Raw genomic sequence first — 16683 nt, 5'->3', positions numbered from 1 at the left:
ATTATGAGTCTGTGTGTAAAACACGAGTGTCACTAATCGAAGTGTCAGACGCTTTATGACGTCCAGGTTTCTGAAGATTTCTCTTTATGTAAAAACACAAAAGGTTTCACTAAAGCAAAATCTCGGTGCTTTGGTGTTGTTTTTCTTATTGAACTGATTTGGTCAGATGTTAGACTAAAGCACAAAAAGAGCGAGGAGCTGTTCATCAGTAACGACCTAATAACACAATGATCGAGTTTTAAAACCAGCAGAAATGCTTTACAGGCCTCCGTGAGGCCGACAGAGTGCAGCGCCACCTTCAGGCGTCATCTGCAGAACCTGATAGAGCATTGAGCATTTCTGACAGCTGATGCGGAGGGGAACACACACGCTGAAAATAAAAGAGGATCCACGATGGACGCTGATGGAAGGGCCTTTCCTGTTTGGCTGCTAACGGCTCTCAGGTGAGGCAGAAGCACCAACCTCAGGCTGCAAACGCCGCTCAAGAAGCGGCTGAATTACTGTTAACAGCCCAGCTTGCGTCATGTTTCCTGTTCCTGGTGCCGGAAGCAGGTCGACGTTTCCGGCTGTGCTGACAAAGTCTGGATCTGCTGAACGTCTCAGTTTGTTGTGTTGCATTTTTTTCTTTGTCATGTTGGTTTTTCTCTTTCTTATGTTTTATTTTTGTCAAATGGCTTTTTAAAAGTTGTGTCTTTGTTCTGTATCTTCAAAATATTATCATGTTTTTAATCAACTTCACATTATCAGTGAGACCTGCAGTGACTTCAGCCCATCCCAGGTTTTGGGGACAGCGCTCTGGTTCTTGCGGGCTCAGGTAAGCTGACACAGGTGGTGTTTTCTTCAGTGACGGGACAGCCTGACACCTGAGGAGGAGGCGGGGTTAAAAACCACAGGTGAGTGCTGACAGGAAACAGACGCCCACTGGATGCAGCACAAAGCGTGAGATTGTGTTTTTGTTGTTGTTACTCGAGACTTCTGGTCCTCTTAGGGACGAAGTAACATAAACATGAACAAACCAATGATTATTTATGGGAATAAATGGGCGTGGAGAGTGTTGCTGACATGCTTTATTGCAGGTCACTCAGAAATGATCAAACCAAACAGTTATTAGTTGAATATCATACAGCATCATGTCACCCTGCCTGCTATCTAAAGGTGATTATTAATCCTACGGCGTGACTGCTTTGGCAGAGCTTCAGCTTAACGTTTCCAACACTGACCAGTCTACCGGGCGTCTCAGCTATTTACACACATCACAGGAAGCATCGCGCTTTACAGTCAGGTGACAAGTTACAAGAAATACGCTCGTATGTGACTAAAATCTCTAAAGTTCAGTTTGATCACAAACAAAATCCGTTACATCTCTACAAAGACTTCATAAATAAGCTGAGTGAGCCTAAGTTAAATATCCAAACACTTATTTCTGTCCAGTAAACAAATACATCCAAAAGGTCACTAGAAGCTTAAAGAAGACACGCTTGCAGCTTTTCTGTGATGCGGCGAAAGCGTTCAGCTGCAGATGGATGAAAGCCGCCACTGTTCGCCGTCGCACGTCTTCACGCGGAGGTCAGAGCGCTAATGTTCAGTCGATAAAGACGTATTCAAAATGCAGTTTGAGCCAGATCTGAGAGTCTTTGTGGCCTGAAGAGGAAACTAGTTTGACTTTGTTTTAGTGTCCAGGCGCGTTTACGCTGTTACGTTGGGTACTTTGGAGGATTTTCAGGCGTTTGGACAAAAACACAACAATAACTCGCCCTGCCCCCGCACAGCAGACAAGAAGCACGACGCTGCCGTCTACGCCGAGACCCGGCGCCTCTCTGCAGAGGACGCAGATAAATACGAAGGAGGGCGGGAGGAGCGAGGTGTTCGGGAGGTCACACGGTCGTCTCCTGGTCCTCTCGCTGGATCATCTGGTAATGCTGGCAGCTCTTCAGATAATCAGCCAGCTCCGGGTCGTTGGCGTTGGCGGCGCGCTGCCTGGGAGTCTCCCCCTGAAAGAGACGAGCAGAGCTTTAAGAAAGCCGACGGGCTCCACCGTCAGCTCCGTTACCTCCACGGTCACCTTTCAATAAGCTGCAAATAAAACCCTCAAATTTCACTCATCAAACTCTCAGTGTGACCTCACAGCGGACATCAGTGGTCACATGATGCGATTCAGCCGAGCAGACTACAGCCGCCTGGGTCACCGTCCACCTGTCAGTCAAAGAGGCCACGCCTCTAATCCAGGTGAGTGATGAAAACGGGCGTAATGCAGGAGGAAATGATCTCTGGAGAACAGTTTGTGTATCGGGCTGCAAACACGCTGCCTCTGCTGGACGTCAGACGAACTGCAGAGCAGAAGGAGCGAAGGCTCCGAGCTGCTCGGTGCATCTAGACACTAAATAACACATGAACTCTTTTCCTCCTCTGGAGAGGAGAAGCCAAAGAGAAACTCAGATTATGGGCTGCTTCCTGTTACCACTGGCTTCACCATGGCGACGGTGAGCCGTGGCCTTTTGTATGCGCCGGAGCGAGGCCGGGGGATCCCGCGGCGATTCGTTTCTCAGTGACACACAACATTAATCACTTTATAGAAGTGGGTCAAATACTGCTGGAGATCCATTTAGAGCGCGGTGGCTGTGCTCCGGCCGGTGGCCGTCACTGCGCCTGAGAACGACACGCAAACGGCTTCGTGCAGCGGGAAGCTCGACCGATCACACCAACTCACATTCTTTGTGTCCACGAGCACAAAACGGAGCGCACGGAGGAACCAACCAGCGCAGAGCAGCAGCTGGGACGCCACATCGTGATTTGCAGACGCATGCGCTGCTTCATGTTGATTCGTCTCTTATTAAGCTCCTGCTCCGCTCTGGCACAGCTGATGTTCAGCTTCAGACACTGGGCCTCATTCACAAGCAGAAACCTGAACTCTAAACACACACACACACACACACCGTGCACGGATGGCGAAGGCCCGGCTGTCATCTCTAAGCTCAGGGCGCCGCTGCAAACATAATGCAGCTTCACCCCGAGCCGCGCTGTTGCTGTACCTGCGTCACCAGATAACGTTCTGCTTTTGTACGGATGCAAAGTACATTTTAAAAGCTTTGTTGTTTTTCCCGTTACACTCTGGCAACGGAGCGTCTTCAAAAGCTTCGATTGTCCAGATTGTCAGAGTTCCACTCGCTCCTCGCCGCCCTCCAGCAGGGTTTATAACGGATGCTGCTGTGGGGTCTGAGTGGGTGAAACACCTGGAGTGGGACTTTAAGTGTCTTCATGCTTCCAGCGCAGGAAAGGAACGCCACACTCCTAACACGCTCGACCTGCTATTAACTAGAGCAGGCGAGGAGGGCAGGAAACCAGATCACACATTTTTCAAAATAAAACCGGCTATTGCAGTTAATAATGCAACAGCTTCCTGCCATTTTGTGTTTCTTTTTATCGCTGTGTGACTGATTTCAATTGAAAGCCTGCGTGGGCTAGTACCTCTTGCCACGAGTTCCCAGAATCCTTTGCGGTTTTACCCCTTAATGACGTCACATTTTCAATCTCTATGGAAGCATGGACACGAAGTATCTCCTGCTTTACCTGTAGGTCTGTCTTCATGAGCGACGCTCCGGCCTCCACCAGGTATTTACAGATGCTCCTCTGACAGGAAGTGGCGGCTTTATGGAGCGCCGTCTCCCCTCTGAAAGAAACAAGAACGAAAACGCACATGAAGGCGCCGAGCCTCGTCCAGCAGGAGAGGAATCGAATGGAGGAGAAGCTGACTCACGTCTCTTTCTCGGTGACATCCAGGTGGGACGTGGGCACTGAAAGCAGCGAGACAAACAGAGTCATCATCACAGACGAACATCAGAGCGCTTTAATGTGGCGGCAACAGCACGTGATGCTACGAGGAGCAGCTCGAGTTTGTGACTGGACAGTCGAAGTGGATCGACTCCTCGTTCCCTGTTTCCACGTTCGTACGACCTGATTTGACCCCACAAAGAAGCTACACCTGTGTGCACGATCACCTGCTGCTGGGGACGAAGAGGAGCAGCTCAGGGCTCACATACGAGAGCTACAGCAACGGGCAGGACGTGAGAGTGAGGCGTCTCAGGGTGACGAGCTCGGAGATGACAAGGTCCAACTACACAAGTTTAGATTCTTACTTCAGTGACTGAAACTTTCTAGTTCGTACTTTGCTTCTAGTTTCTGATGAGAACCTCCAGAAACGCCCTAAAACGCGAGCGTTTCTCTAGATCACGGATCAGGTATGGCAGCTCTCTCCTGACCGTTATCTGAGGAGTCGAAGAACTCGTCCCGAGGACGAGCCGAGTGTAATAAAGGAGGAGCAGCGTGGCGTGAGGCTGGCGGCTCGGTCGCAGAGTGGAAATACCACAGCAGCCTCAGCCGTCTTTGCACACTCAGTCATCAGAATCAGGTTTCTTAACGTTTAGCCTTTATATACAAACGATTCGCTCACCGCTGTCGACGAGGTACTTGACGATGTCTTTGCAGCCGGCCTCCACGGCGTGATGCAGCAGCGTGCAGCCGTCTCCGTCTTGCAGCAGGAGGTCCGCCCCCTGTTGGTGGAGCTCTCGGAGCTGCACAACAAATACAGCGATTTGTTCCAAAGTGCACATGCTCAGTAAACCGCTTTCCTCAATCAGAAATCAATATTCGTAACGATCAATACGTCCACACTCACCCGGTCCAGGTTTTCCTTCTTGATGCAGCTGATCAGCTCTGCATCTGAAGAGCAGGAAACAGACACAAGGTTACACTTGTTTTCACTTTAAATTCACGCAGCAGAGTCCAGAACACAGCCTGTCAGCTCCCTCTGCTGGACAAATGCTGGAACTGACGCTGAAGACTCACAGTGTTCAACAGCAGAACTGAGGAGGAGGAGGGTTTTTACCTTTTTCAGGGTCGTGTGAGGTAGCAGCAGGAGGTCTGTCGGTGAGAGAAGACACAGATAGGAGGTCATCAGATTGTCATGTGACAGAGGGAGGAGCTTAAATCTGAGGTGCAGGGTGATCGGGACAATCGGGGGCTTTGAAAGCCGCCCGCCTCGTGAACAGTTTCTTCTCGCACCGAGACATCATGAGGGGTGTCACGCCTGCACGTCTGTGCGTGTCCTCCTGGGATCAAACCGCTGCACACGCACAGCTAATCTGTCACTGTGTGTCAGCCAGGTCTGAGTCTGTGCAGCAGGGACGCTCTCGTTATGGTCTTGCATTACAGCGAGCGTTCTGAGCACCTGCGGTGTCTTGCAGTTAAGCTGCGTGTTTTTATTCTGCAGAGCCACAGCCAATCAGAGAGCTGCACAAACAGACGCCAAAGCACCTCAGGCCACAGACTGTATAATAAAGATGGACATGGCTTCTGATATTATGATGAATGTCCAGGAGGGGGCGCTGATGTCACTCATTATGTAAATTATGGCTCTCATTAGCGTTAAAGAGGAGGAGGCTGGGCTGTTCTTATTGGCTAACAACCTGACATCACCATGACATCACAAACCAGGCACAAAAAAAGCTGTGAAGCTGAAATGTTGGCAGGTGTGTGTGTGTGTGTGTGTGTGTGTCTGTGTGTGTGTCTGTGTGTGTGTCTGTGTGTGTGTGTGTGTGTGTGTGTGTCTGTGTGTGTGTGTCTGTGTGTGTGTGTGTATGTGTGTGTGTATGTGTGTGTGTGTGTGTGTGTGTCTGTGTGTGTGTGTGTGTGTGTATGTGTGTGTGTCTGTGTGTGTGTGTGTGTGTGTGTGTCTGTGTGTGTGTGTGTGTGTATGTGTGTCTGTGTGTGTGTGTGTGTCTGTGTGTGTGTGTGTGTCTGTGTGTCTGTGTGTGTGTGTGTGTGTGTGTGTATGTGTGTGTGTATGTGTGTGTGTGTGTCTGTGTGTGTGTGTGTGTATGTGTGTCTGTGTGTGTGTGTGTGTGTGTGTGTGTGTGTCTGTGTGTGTGTGTGTGTGTGTGTGTGTGGATGATGAGGAGCTTCAGAGAAACAGCAGACAGGAAGCAGGTGGAGTCGTACCTAATGACGGGTCTGAAATCAGCCGCGGCTGTGTTGGAGCGATGCACATTGATAATCTTTGCTCCTCGCCTTTAGATCACAGACAACATGGACAGGTGACAGGTGAGTCAGCGGCAGCACATGGAAAACAAACAGCACCGGCATGTGGACACGAGGGCGCATTCACACGCCGGTCACATGGCACATCTGGACTGGTGTTGGGTTTAATACAGGAACTTTGTACGACTTAACAAAGCATCAACCTCAACGAAGGAGTGAAGGAAACACGAAGCTTCTTTCAGCCAGTCTGACGAGAACGATGTGGGCACATGAGTCTACCACAAACTGCAGCATCAAAGCCTTCATGGGGATAAAATGTTCAAAGTGCCAATTTAAAACGTACAAATTTGATGTATTAATGTTAGTAGACTCTTAATAAAAGATGGACGTAGGTCCGAGGGACACTGCAGGCTCAAGCCCCGCCCTGAACCCTCCCCTGCTCCTATTCGGCTCTGACGGGACCAAAATCACTGAGTCAAAGATCAGCGATCGTTATCTCACAGACCAGAGGAGTCGCCCCCTCCTGGACGTCACTTAGACTGCAGGCGGCGTCCATCGTTTATATACAGTCTGTTATTAATGCAGGCGTGGGACCACTGTGCCGTGAAAAAAAGCAGACAGCGCAGTGGTCGAGCCAGCAGGGGGCGCTCTCATGGAACGAAGTATTCACATTTAAACTGCTCATTCCTGTTATTTGTGTTTACAGATATCAAACAGATTTCACTGAGCGGACCCGAGTATCAGCTGACTCTACAGGATCTGAACACTTCCTCCAGCAGCAGGTGTGCGAGTGCGTGTTGCTACCTGCAGAGGGCGGTCTTAGAGGCGCTCTGAGTCAAAGCATCGACCACGGAGCTGTCGCTGGAGATCCTCTTCCTCTGATCTCGGGATCTGAAACAAACACAGCGCTGTTTTTATTCCTGCCCCCCATGATTGATTTCTGATCGTGATTCGAGTGGCGGCGGCGTCCCAGCGGGGAGCAGAGGGACGAGCAGCTCCATGGAAACGGCACTTCAAACACCAGGAGCTTATTTCAGGGCGAAAACCTGCAGTTCCTCTGACATCCAGCAGAGGCAGCAGCGAGTTAAGGTAAACACACAAACTGTTCGGTCCCCGTAGATCACATCTTCTCTCACCTGTGTGACGAGGTAGGGGAGGTGGGGGAGGGCGGCGAGCAGGGGAAGGCGAACTGCTGGTCTTGGTGCTCCTCCGAGTCCACCAGGTCGGGCATGCTGGGGGAGGTGCCCACCGTCTCCTTGGAGACCAGCTCCGGGTCCAGGATGTAGAGCTCCTCCTGAGAGATCTCCGTCACGTAGTTCAGGTGCTCCTGAAACAAATGACACATCAGGACACACCTGGCTGCAGCTCATCCATCATCACTGCCAGAAGAAAGAAAGCTGCACCAATCAGCAGGTGCAGTCTGCTAATCTGAAGGCGATTCCCGTCTGCATCCATCATCCGTGGACGCACTCAGACATAGAAAAGCATGGATGTGCGACTCCACCTCGCCACAGTAAAGGTGCTTCTCTGCTGCGTTCCTACCTGAGCCCGGTCGATCCTGTAGAAACGATCCGCCGTCGTGCCTGAAAGACAAAGAGAGCGCGTTTGGGCAGGTCGGGGTCTGTGTGCGAACGGAGGAGGTCGGCTTGGACTTACAGTCGAGGAAGCACCACTTCATGGAGAGCTTGTGTGAGGACAGACTCTCGCCTTTCATCGCCTCGCCGTCCTGGAGGAGCAGAAAGAGAAGCGTGAAAGGCACCGCCGCACAGAGCCGACACCACAGACTCACTTTTACATTTCACGGGAGGAGCAGAGGGAAACTGTCCAAATGTAATCAAATAACAGTGAGAGCCTCCATCAGACTCTTCGTACCGAGAGCCCCGCCTCTCCTGACCGATGGCACACTCGTGCTGCAGGACGGCGAGCTGCTGTTCGTCTGTGCAGCTTTTCTCGGTTGGTGTTGGGTCACAGCTGAGGTTTATTACAAACAACACAGTCAGCCACTTCCCCTTACACCGCGCCCTGATGCTCCTCGCTATCAGTGTCTGATGTGTCACGCCGTGACAAGTTTCACCCTCTCAGAGCAGCCCGACGGGTCGCTCGCACCGCAGGAAGTACGATGGAGGAAGGATCTGCAGTTTTTTTGCTTTTGGCAAACAGTTGCACGTAGAGGTCGACTAAACCCCCCAGCCTGTGGATGGTGAGGTGATTTCACAGGTGACAGGTAACCTGTCCCAACGATCGCAGTCTGAGCGCTAAAGGTCGTCTCATTTTTAAATTGCCAACACGTCACAATTAAGTCGGTCGGCTCACGTCAGCTCTTATATTCTCATATAAAAGCTGCCAGGTATCTGTGTCATTCTGCAGTCTTTTAAATATGAATCAGTAGATTAATGATTACTCCTCCTGCCCACAACGCTGTACCTGCTCCAGGTTGTCCTGCAGACGGTCGATGTGCAGGCGGCAGGTCTCCAGATCGCTGTCTCCGGGGACGGTGATGACTCCCAGCGGCAAAGCTCCAGGAAACATAAAGGTCAAAGTGAGAAACGTGCAGCATGTGCTTGGTTTCTGCTTTGAAATAACAACAAGTGACTCGTGATAGTGGAAACAGTCTGTCTCTTTCACTGAGGCACTTTAAAGACCATCAACAGTAACTGGTTTGAGGACTGAACCAGCAGGTTCCCAGTCCGATGAAACCAACGTGCCCCAAACACAGTAAACACAGTTAAACATGCATTTGACTGGAAGCACTGCTGCTACTTTGCAGATAACCAGTCCTTCACACTTACACGCCTCCTTCAGCTGATCTTTGTCATAATGCAGGGCCTCGTACGCCGCCATGCTGATCCGGTTCACCCTGATCTGGAGCTTCTCTGGAACGGGCTGCTGACTGCACACAAGCACGCCATCATTCAGTCACCGAACACGAACTGAGATCATCTGATTCATTTAAGCCGCTTGCATCATCTGCATACGCGTGATGGTATTTATCTACAGCGTAAATAGAAGTGGGCTGAAGCGAGCCCTGTGGACTCCATCGCTAATAGCAGCTATGACAGTCTGCTCAGTACTTCCTGTTACTGCGACTGCCAATGAGAGCAAAGGAATCTACTGAGCGACCAATGAAAGGTCGGTCAGTGCGCACACCAGACGTACTCATTGAGATGGGGCATGGAGATCCTCCTCTTGGCCTTCTGCACCATGTTGGCCTGGTTGCGCAGACTGATGTGAATGACGGACGGTGCCAGCTTGCAGGGCTCGCCGTCCACCTGCATGGGGATGGACTTAAAGGTGGTGAGGGTCACTTCCTTACACTGGTGGAGGCGTTCGCCATGACCGCCCACCTGGAGGGTGGCCTGCAGACAAACGAGCAAAGATTTAACTGGACCAAACGAGCGTTTACATCAGTAAACGTATGTCTGTGACGGGGCGCGGTGTGGTCTGATGTGGTGTTTGTAGGTTACGCCGTCTGCGGCTGCACGCTCACCAGAGACGTCATGGTGAAGCCGATGACCTCGATGCAGCCGTCGTCATGCCGCTGAGGCTCAAAGTCCTGATGTTCGCTGGGGTTGCCCCACGGCGTGGTGCCAGCACAGTACCTGCAGCAGGTAGACAAACCAAGCGCGCACTCGTACTTTAACACAGCATTTCCAGTTTATCTACTGGCTGGGTTCCACCGAGGGAGACGGTGTGCATGTGGAAGATGTTTGTTACCAGGCTGAAGACGTACCTGGGGATGTTGAGGAAGAGCAGACACTGCAGCTTCAGGTCCTGGACTTTGGCTGTGAGGTCCGTCCCGTCACACTGAGGAGGAAGGAAACGAGGATTTATAAAGGAGCGCGCTGCTCCACGTGCTTCCTGCCACAGCCGTGAGCTGCAGAGGCTTGAGAAACTCTCTCGTTCAAATGTCATCACGTGTCGCTCCAAAAAACCCAGAAACTCAAGATTCAAACGCCACATCCCAGCGGGTGGTGTTAGTGCGGCTACAGCCATCTTTATCCACAGTCCATGCATTCATGCTGCGGTGCATCACAGGCACTGACTGGTTGTCATCGGCCGTAACGAGCTCGCTCACCTGTAACGACGCTCAGTCACACGTGTGTTTAAGCTTTTCAGCCCGACTCACCACCACTCTGATGTGCTTGGCGAGGTCTTTGGAGCTCCCGCTCAGAAAGTCTGAGAAGGCTGTCTGAAACACACACGCACGCACATTAGAAACATGTTTACGTGTGAACGACCAGCACAGCAGCCGCACGAGGACACACTCACCCCTGCGTAGAACATCTTATTCCTGAAGCGGCTGTTAAACTTCTCGGGGTTCGCCTCTGAAAAGATCAAAGCAACAGTTTGAAACAGACCCCACAGCACCGACCCCCCCCCCCCCCCAAACCACACAGCTGGACTCATTTCACAGGATTTGATTCTGGTCAGATTTTTAATGATCACATGAGACATAAACAGCTGTTAGCGGATGTTTTATGGTCCTGGAAGAAGATTAAAGGTGCAGGAAAAATACTGCTGATGAGTCCAGATGTTCTGAGTAGGCCTGGAAACTAGTGAAAGCCTTTTATTGTGTAGAGACACAGGTACCAGCTCACAGGTGTGAAACTGGCTCCGTGCACCGCTGTTCTCTAGCCTGTAGGGGGAGTGAGCGTCACCCAGAGTACAGAGCCCCCTGACAGGCTGCTGACTTCCTGTGAAGAAACAGGAAGTTACATTTCTAACCAGTGAAAGTACAGCAATGGTAAAGACAGCGCTGTAACTCAGCTCTGCTACAAAGCTGATAAACAACACGAGAGGTCAAAGGTTACAGGAGGTTTTAAATCCAACATTCCCGTCTGTTGGAGGAGTGGGATTTTACTCCCAGCTGAGTCACTCTGATCAGAGGAGGATTCGAGCTGCCACCCTGAATGCCACACCTGTGGACCTGCCACACCTGTGGACCTGCCACACCTGTGGCAGTTTCCTGTGTGTCACCGCCGGTTCGAAAGGTGATTAAACGGCCCATCGCAGAGCTGCGTACTCTCAGGTCAAACTCATTCTACACGCTGGGTCACAGGCTGACGGCGAGCGACCGGTGCTTGGAAGACTATCAGCCAATCAAAGATCAGTATGAGGGATCTTTGACGGCTGGTTGGTGAGATGTCGTTAAGCAGTTTTCACTTCCTCATTTGTCTTTGTGGTCATCTCGTTTCTATATTCCCAGTCTCAGACACAAAGTCGTAAGACGTCCTCGCGGTAACGCGTCTGTCTGCACAGACTTTGAATCAAAGCTGGCAGTCTCTGCTTTGGGCCCTCAGTCAACACATGAACGTCCCGCTGTAAAAGCCGCCCACGAAGAAGAGCCTGCAGAGTACTCGAGTACAGAGCCAGCTCGTGTGCTGAACATCGATCCGAGCAATTCGATCCCGACCCAGAAGAAACGGGAATGAGTTCTGTATTTCTGACTTTATTGACCCCTGACCTTTGAGATGTCCAGCCTGACAGAGGGTAAAACCTTCGACCTCATCGGCCCGGGTTCTTGTCCCGTCCTGCTTCCACACTTTGCGACAGTGGGGCAGAAGAAGGTCCTTTTAGCAGGAAGAGACACCCAGCAGGACCGGCTTCTTTACTGCTTTGGCATTTTAGCCATTAACTTATTCCATCCATCCATCCATTCGCTTCCGCTTATCCTTTTCAGGGTCACGGGGGGCGCTGGAGCCTATCCCAGCTGTCATAGGGCGAGAGGCGGGGTACACCCTGGACAGGTCGCCAGTCTGTCGCAGGGCTCCATTAACTTATTATCTGTGTTATTTGAATGCCCCACAGAGGAGCGGAGGACGCCACAGCCACACTCGCTCTTCATAACTTGTTAACCCACAAACGTGGAGCGGCGTCATGCCGGAGTCTCTTTACATCAGTAATAATCCTGTTAGAGAGTCATGCTCCACAAGGGGGCGCCCTGTCCCCGTTTTTGTTTGTTCTTCAGCGTGTGGGAACAGGTTTGGTGCTAGAACCATTTTAAAGTACGGATGCAAACTGTGGCACAGTCATCGTGCATCTTTTATTAAACCAGCCGTGGACACGCTGTCAGGGGGAGGGGACAGCTCAACTATCAAAGACATGATGGTGGATTTCAGGACGCGCCTGTGAGCGTACTGACCTCTGGATTCATGGAAGCCCAGCGTGACGTGAGCGTCGAAGCCCAGACTGAAGTAGTTGTTGAAGACGTCGATGGGGAGCTGAAAGGAAGCAGCAGAATGAAACGGACCGTCAGATCCTCCTCGGGTGGGCGTCGGCTCTCGCAGGTGGGCGTTAAACTCACCTTGTCTGTCTGGTGTTCGTCCTGGTCCTCGGGCCGCGCCTCTGGGTTTGCCTCCACGTTCAGGTTCCATCGGTCCAGCTGCACGATGTTGCCGTCCTCCACGTGCGAGAGGATCTTCGTTATCGGTTCGTCGGTGTAGCCCTGGGAGAAGAAGAGGAAGAGGACGAGTTACACAAGGAGCAACGCTGGCTCCTATTTTCACAGAAGAAGAAGCAGCGTTCACACAATGATCCACAGTGACGATTTTCTTACACGAGTCCTCTGAGTGAACGTGCTTCAGCGTTAAACTGCAGTGAAGCTTCTCCACTTTTATGATTAAGCTGAATTTTTATGAACCTTCACAAAACAACCTGCAGTTCTTCTGACGCCCAGCAGAGGCAGCAGTGAGTCAGTCCCATGTTAAAAACTGTTGGTCCCCACAGCTAATTTCCATAACACCTGTACTCATACGTTCATCTTTAAATGATATTCAATTCAATTTTATTTATGTTGCAACAAATCGCAGGCGCCTTATATTGTAAGGTAAAGCACAGAGAACACCCCAATAATCAGACTGTGAGCAAGCACTTTGGCCACAGTGGGAAAGAAAAACTCCCTTTCCTTCTAACAGGAAGAAACCTCCAGCAGAACCAGGATCAGGGCAGCCGTGTGCCGGTTGGGGGTGACAGTCAAGTCAAGTCAAGTCAAGTTTATTTATAAAGCACATTTAAAAACAACCGAGGCTGACCAACAGGATGACAGGATGGAGACAGGACGTATTTCAGGGGCCTGGAGGGGCTAAAGTGGCGTGCTTCAGACGGAGCAGCTACACTGAGGCCCGGTGTCATGAAAAGAAAGATTATTCTGACTGTGAACCATGCAAAGCTGTTCTGGAGCCCAAGAATGAGAACAAACTGGAAATGATCAGAAGTGGTGGTGGAACTAACTTACTCCTCCCCAGTTCAGAGTCCTTGCCAGGTCGTTGCCAGTCCCCAGTGGCAGGATGGCCACAGGAGGCTGAGGGCGGAGCTTCAGCTGATCCAAAACAGACAGGATCCACCCCACCTGCACACACACAGACACGCTGATGACAAACCATCATCTGTTGGTTAAATACTGGTGAGGAATAAAGCGTCTGTGACTCACGGTGCCGTCCCCCCCGCAGGCCAGGATCCGCAGGTTGGGCACTTTGGCGTACAGCTCCAGCCTGCAGGAAACACGACAGATTTTAAAATGTGAGTGCAGGACAGAGGAGGAAGCTGAGGGAGGAAGGTGGAGGCAGACTGCACATATGAGAACAAAGAACAAAATCGTACGCTGAAGCGTTGTTAGAGTTTCTTTTCAGTTTAGAATGAACTGAACGGATGGAGAGAGGCCAACAAATCTAAGGCCACTGAGGGAGTGCAGGGTGAAGCGGTGGTGACACGATTAGAGCGCGCTGTAGGTATCGCAGGTGCTGCGCTGGATCTATCTATCTGACAGCCTCAGTCCATTTTACAGTGGGGCAAAAAAGTATTTAGTCAGCCACCGATTGTGCAAGTTCCCCCACCTAAAATGATGACAGAGGTCAGTAATTTGCACCAGAGGTACACTTCAACTGTGAGAGACAGAATGTGAAAGAAAAATCCATGAATTCACATGGTAGGATTTGTAAAGAATTTATTGGTAAATCAGGGTGGAAAATAAGTATTTGGTCACCTCAAACAAGGAAAATCTCTGGCTCTCACAGACCTGTAACGTCTTCTGTAAGAAGCTTTTCTGTCCCCCACTCGTTACCTGTATGAATGGCACCTGTTTGATCTCATCATCTGTATAAAAGACACCTGTCCACAGCCTCAAACAGTCAGACTCCAAACTCCGCCATGGCCAAGACCAAAGAGCTTTCGAAGGACACCAGGAAAAGTATTGTAGACCTGCACCAGACTGGGAAGAGTGAATCTACAATAGGCAAGCAGCTTGGTGTGAAAAAATCAACTGTGGGAGCAATCATCAGAAAATGGAAGACATACAAGACCACTGATAATCTCCCTCGATCTGGGGCTCCACGCAAGATCTCATCCCGTGGGGTCAAAATGATCATGAGAACGGTGAGCAAAGATCCCAGAACCACACGGGGGGACCTGGTGAATGACCTGCAGAGAGCTGGGACCAAAGTAACAAAGGTCACCATCAGTAACACACTACAACGGCAGGGAATCAAATCCCGCAGTGCCAGACGTGTTCCGCTGCTGAAGCCAGTGCATGTCCAGGCCCACTCGGCGACAGCGGGAAGGAAAAACTCCTTTTAACAGGAAGAAACCTCCAGCAGGCTCAGGGAGGGGCCATCTGCTGCGACCAGCTGGGCGTGAGGGGAGGGCGACAGGACAGAAGACCCAAGTGTTGGAATCACATGACAGGTTTTCATCAGTTAAGCTTCATTCGATTTAGGCTCCGCCCTCCTATCCACTGAGCTACCTGTGCTCTCTGCGTGTCTCTTTTGGACCTTTTTCAGGTCGTCGCGTCTCCCCAGAACATGATGCACCACCACTAAAGGTCAAAGGTTAGCACAGCAGCTGAGTTTACAATGCCAAACCGTTACGATGTCAAAGTTCATCCTCATTGCCCCACGATCTGCTCGGTCTAACTGAAGCGGTGAGGTCAGAGGTCACAGGATACGAGTGGGCAGTCTCACCCCTCTTTGGGCCCGCCCTTCGTCAGGTCGAACACCTGCCGCGGGTTCAGGTACCACATGAAGGACTGGATGATCTTTGCTCCCTGAGAGGAGAAGACAGAAACAGGTGTTTGATGAGAAGCTGGAGGAAACGATCCAAAACACAGGAGTCACATGACCGCCCAGCGCCGCTCTGCGTCTGCCTTTTGGGCTTCGGGTTCGCCGTGCAGTGCATTCTGGTCATTTTCCTACTTCTGTGAGTGATTGGAGGATGACCGTACCTGGTTCCCACCGCTCTTTGGGTTCACAAACACCAGCAGAGGCTTCATGAGCTGAGAGGGGAGGGGCTTCACCAGGAAGGGCTTCCAGCGGCCATCTTGGACCTGAGAACCAAAAGAAAGGTTAATGCATGAGCCCCAACGCCGTGAACAGACGTGACCCTCAGAGCTCTCAGTCTGACCTCTAACAGCTTAAACCAATCAGCTGTCAGGATCAAAACAACGATGACGTCACTTCCTCACCTCTCCGCCCTTCTTGCTCGCCTTGTTAGACTTCAGTGACGTCCTCTTCTTCTTCTTACTGGACTTCAGCGACGACTGCAGACAGGACAGAGACATCAGCGTGTGTGTGTGTGCGCGCGCGTGTGTTTGTGTGTGTTTGTACCTGTGGCCTGCGGACCCTGATGATCCAGGTGGGCGGGACGATGACTGCGGCGTGAGCGCCCAGAGAGCAGCACTCCTCGATCTGCTGCAGCATGAAGCAGGTCACCTTGTTGTGATACTGAAACACAAACAGGAAGTCAGCTGAGAGCGTCATCCAGCACCTGCACGATCGCGGCGTCGGGCCGGGACGATCGGTTTAGCTCGTTGGCCTTTCTCAGTGAACTTTGAACCCGAACAAAAGCGAGCACTCACCGCCTGTTTGCACCACGAGCAGCTGATGGCGACGATCTCTTTGCTGTGGAAGGCAAACTTCTGCTGAAAGCCCTGTGGGTGAGACAGGACTCAGGTTAACCTGCATCTCGTCTTCAGCGTTTCCTTCCTGTGTGCCGTCTTCATCGCTCACGCTGCGTCGTTCTCATAAGCCATCATTTATTCGTTTCTTTGCCTCTGTTACCTCAAACTTGAGTCAGCTCCAAAGCTTCTGACCTCAGTTTGAAATAAGAAGCTGTTTTTAAACCAGGGGTATTAAACATCAGGCCCGGGGGCCAGCATTGGCCCAGCAAAGACTCCAACCCGGTCAGCTGGACGGTTTTGGGGAACACCAACGTAATGAAGGCTCAAATAAACAGTTTTGTCATCATCTTCTCGGCTCTGTTTGTTTTTCAACATAAACAGCAATAAAAGCCGTTCGACGGCGAGCGGACGCTCACCTTCCCGCACTGTCGACACTTGCCCGCCTGGCGCCTCCGGTGGACCCAGTGGTGCCGGACGACGTTGGACTGAAAGACAACAGCTGGTTAACAGAACTCGTCTCTGCACAGCATTCAGGCTTTAAAGAATCTGCTCTCACTGACCTCTCGCACGGCTCGACATCCGGGTTCCCTGAACGACGGCTTGCACCTGAAATTAATCTGAACACAGGAGACGTGAGGAGAGGAAACAGGAAACACCCGGGGGCGTAAATCCAAAGCGGCGCCTCGGCTTTTACCTTCTCCAGCTGCTCCAAGCACACGGTGTGCACCGAGATCTTACACCCGGCACATTTCTTCCTCCCT

The 16683-nt window shown here is 51.3% G+C and overlaps 1 protein-coding gene across 1 annotated transcript in view; it reads right to left on the bottom strand.

Annotated features, from left to right (window-relative positions):
• Positions 1-1052: 1052 nt before the first annotated feature.
• dgkzb (diacylglycerol kinase, zeta b) overlaps positions 1053-16683 on the bottom strand; it is a 20907-nt gene continuing 5276 nt past the window's right edge. Inside the window, exons 4-33 of the mRNA XM_085465022.1 lie at positions 16617-16683; positions 16483-16539; positions 16339-16407; positions 15881-15952; positions 15630-15746; positions 15488-15562; positions 15248-15349; positions 14988-15070; positions 13463-13523; positions 13268-13381; positions 12338-12478; positions 12176-12254; positions 10303-10358; positions 10160-10222; positions 9764-9837; positions 9521-9632; positions 9190-9389; positions 8823-8923; positions 8458-8549; positions 7690-7759; positions 7576-7616; positions 7170-7360; positions 6838-6924; positions 5995-6063; positions 4883-4917; positions 4673-4716; positions 4448-4568; positions 3755-3791; positions 3568-3667; positions 1053-1991 (exon numbers count right to left, since the gene is read on the bottom strand). The exon at positions 16617-16683 is cut by the window's right edge and continues 11 nt beyond it. Of these exons, the coding sequence (XP_085321148.1) occupies positions 1875-1991; positions 3568-3667; positions 3755-3791; positions 4448-4568; positions 4673-4716; positions 4883-4917; positions 5995-6063; positions 6838-6924; positions 7170-7360; positions 7576-7616; positions 7690-7759; positions 8458-8549; positions 8823-8923; positions 9190-9389; positions 9521-9632; positions 9764-9837; positions 10160-10222; positions 10303-10358; positions 12176-12254; positions 12338-12478; positions 13268-13381; positions 13463-13523; positions 14988-15070; positions 15248-15349; positions 15488-15562; positions 15630-15746; positions 15881-15952; positions 16339-16407; positions 16483-16539; positions 16617-16683 (2647 nt within the window). The 3' untranslated portion in view covers positions 1053-1874. The remainder of the gene's footprint in view (positions 1992-3567; positions 3668-3754; positions 3792-4447; positions 4569-4672; positions 4717-4882; positions 4918-5994; positions 6064-6837; positions 6925-7169; positions 7361-7575; positions 7617-7689; positions 7760-8457; positions 8550-8822; positions 8924-9189; positions 9390-9520; positions 9633-9763; positions 9838-10159; positions 10223-10302; positions 10359-12175; positions 12255-12337; positions 12479-13267; positions 13382-13462; positions 13524-14987; positions 15071-15247; positions 15350-15487; positions 15563-15629; positions 15747-15880; positions 15953-16338; positions 16408-16482; positions 16540-16616) is intronic.

This window comes from Copadichromis virginalis, linkage group LG7 (assembly GCF_057382275.1).
Source record: "Copadichromis virginalis isolate Kocher_CV1m ecotype Utaka linkage group LG7, C_Virginalis_male_GT1.1, whole genome shotgun sequence".
Taxonomy (NCBI): Eukaryota; Metazoa; Chordata; class Actinopteri; order Cichliformes; family Cichlidae; genus Copadichromis; species Copadichromis virginalis.
This window is presented reverse-complemented; position numbering and strand designations above follow the sequence as displayed.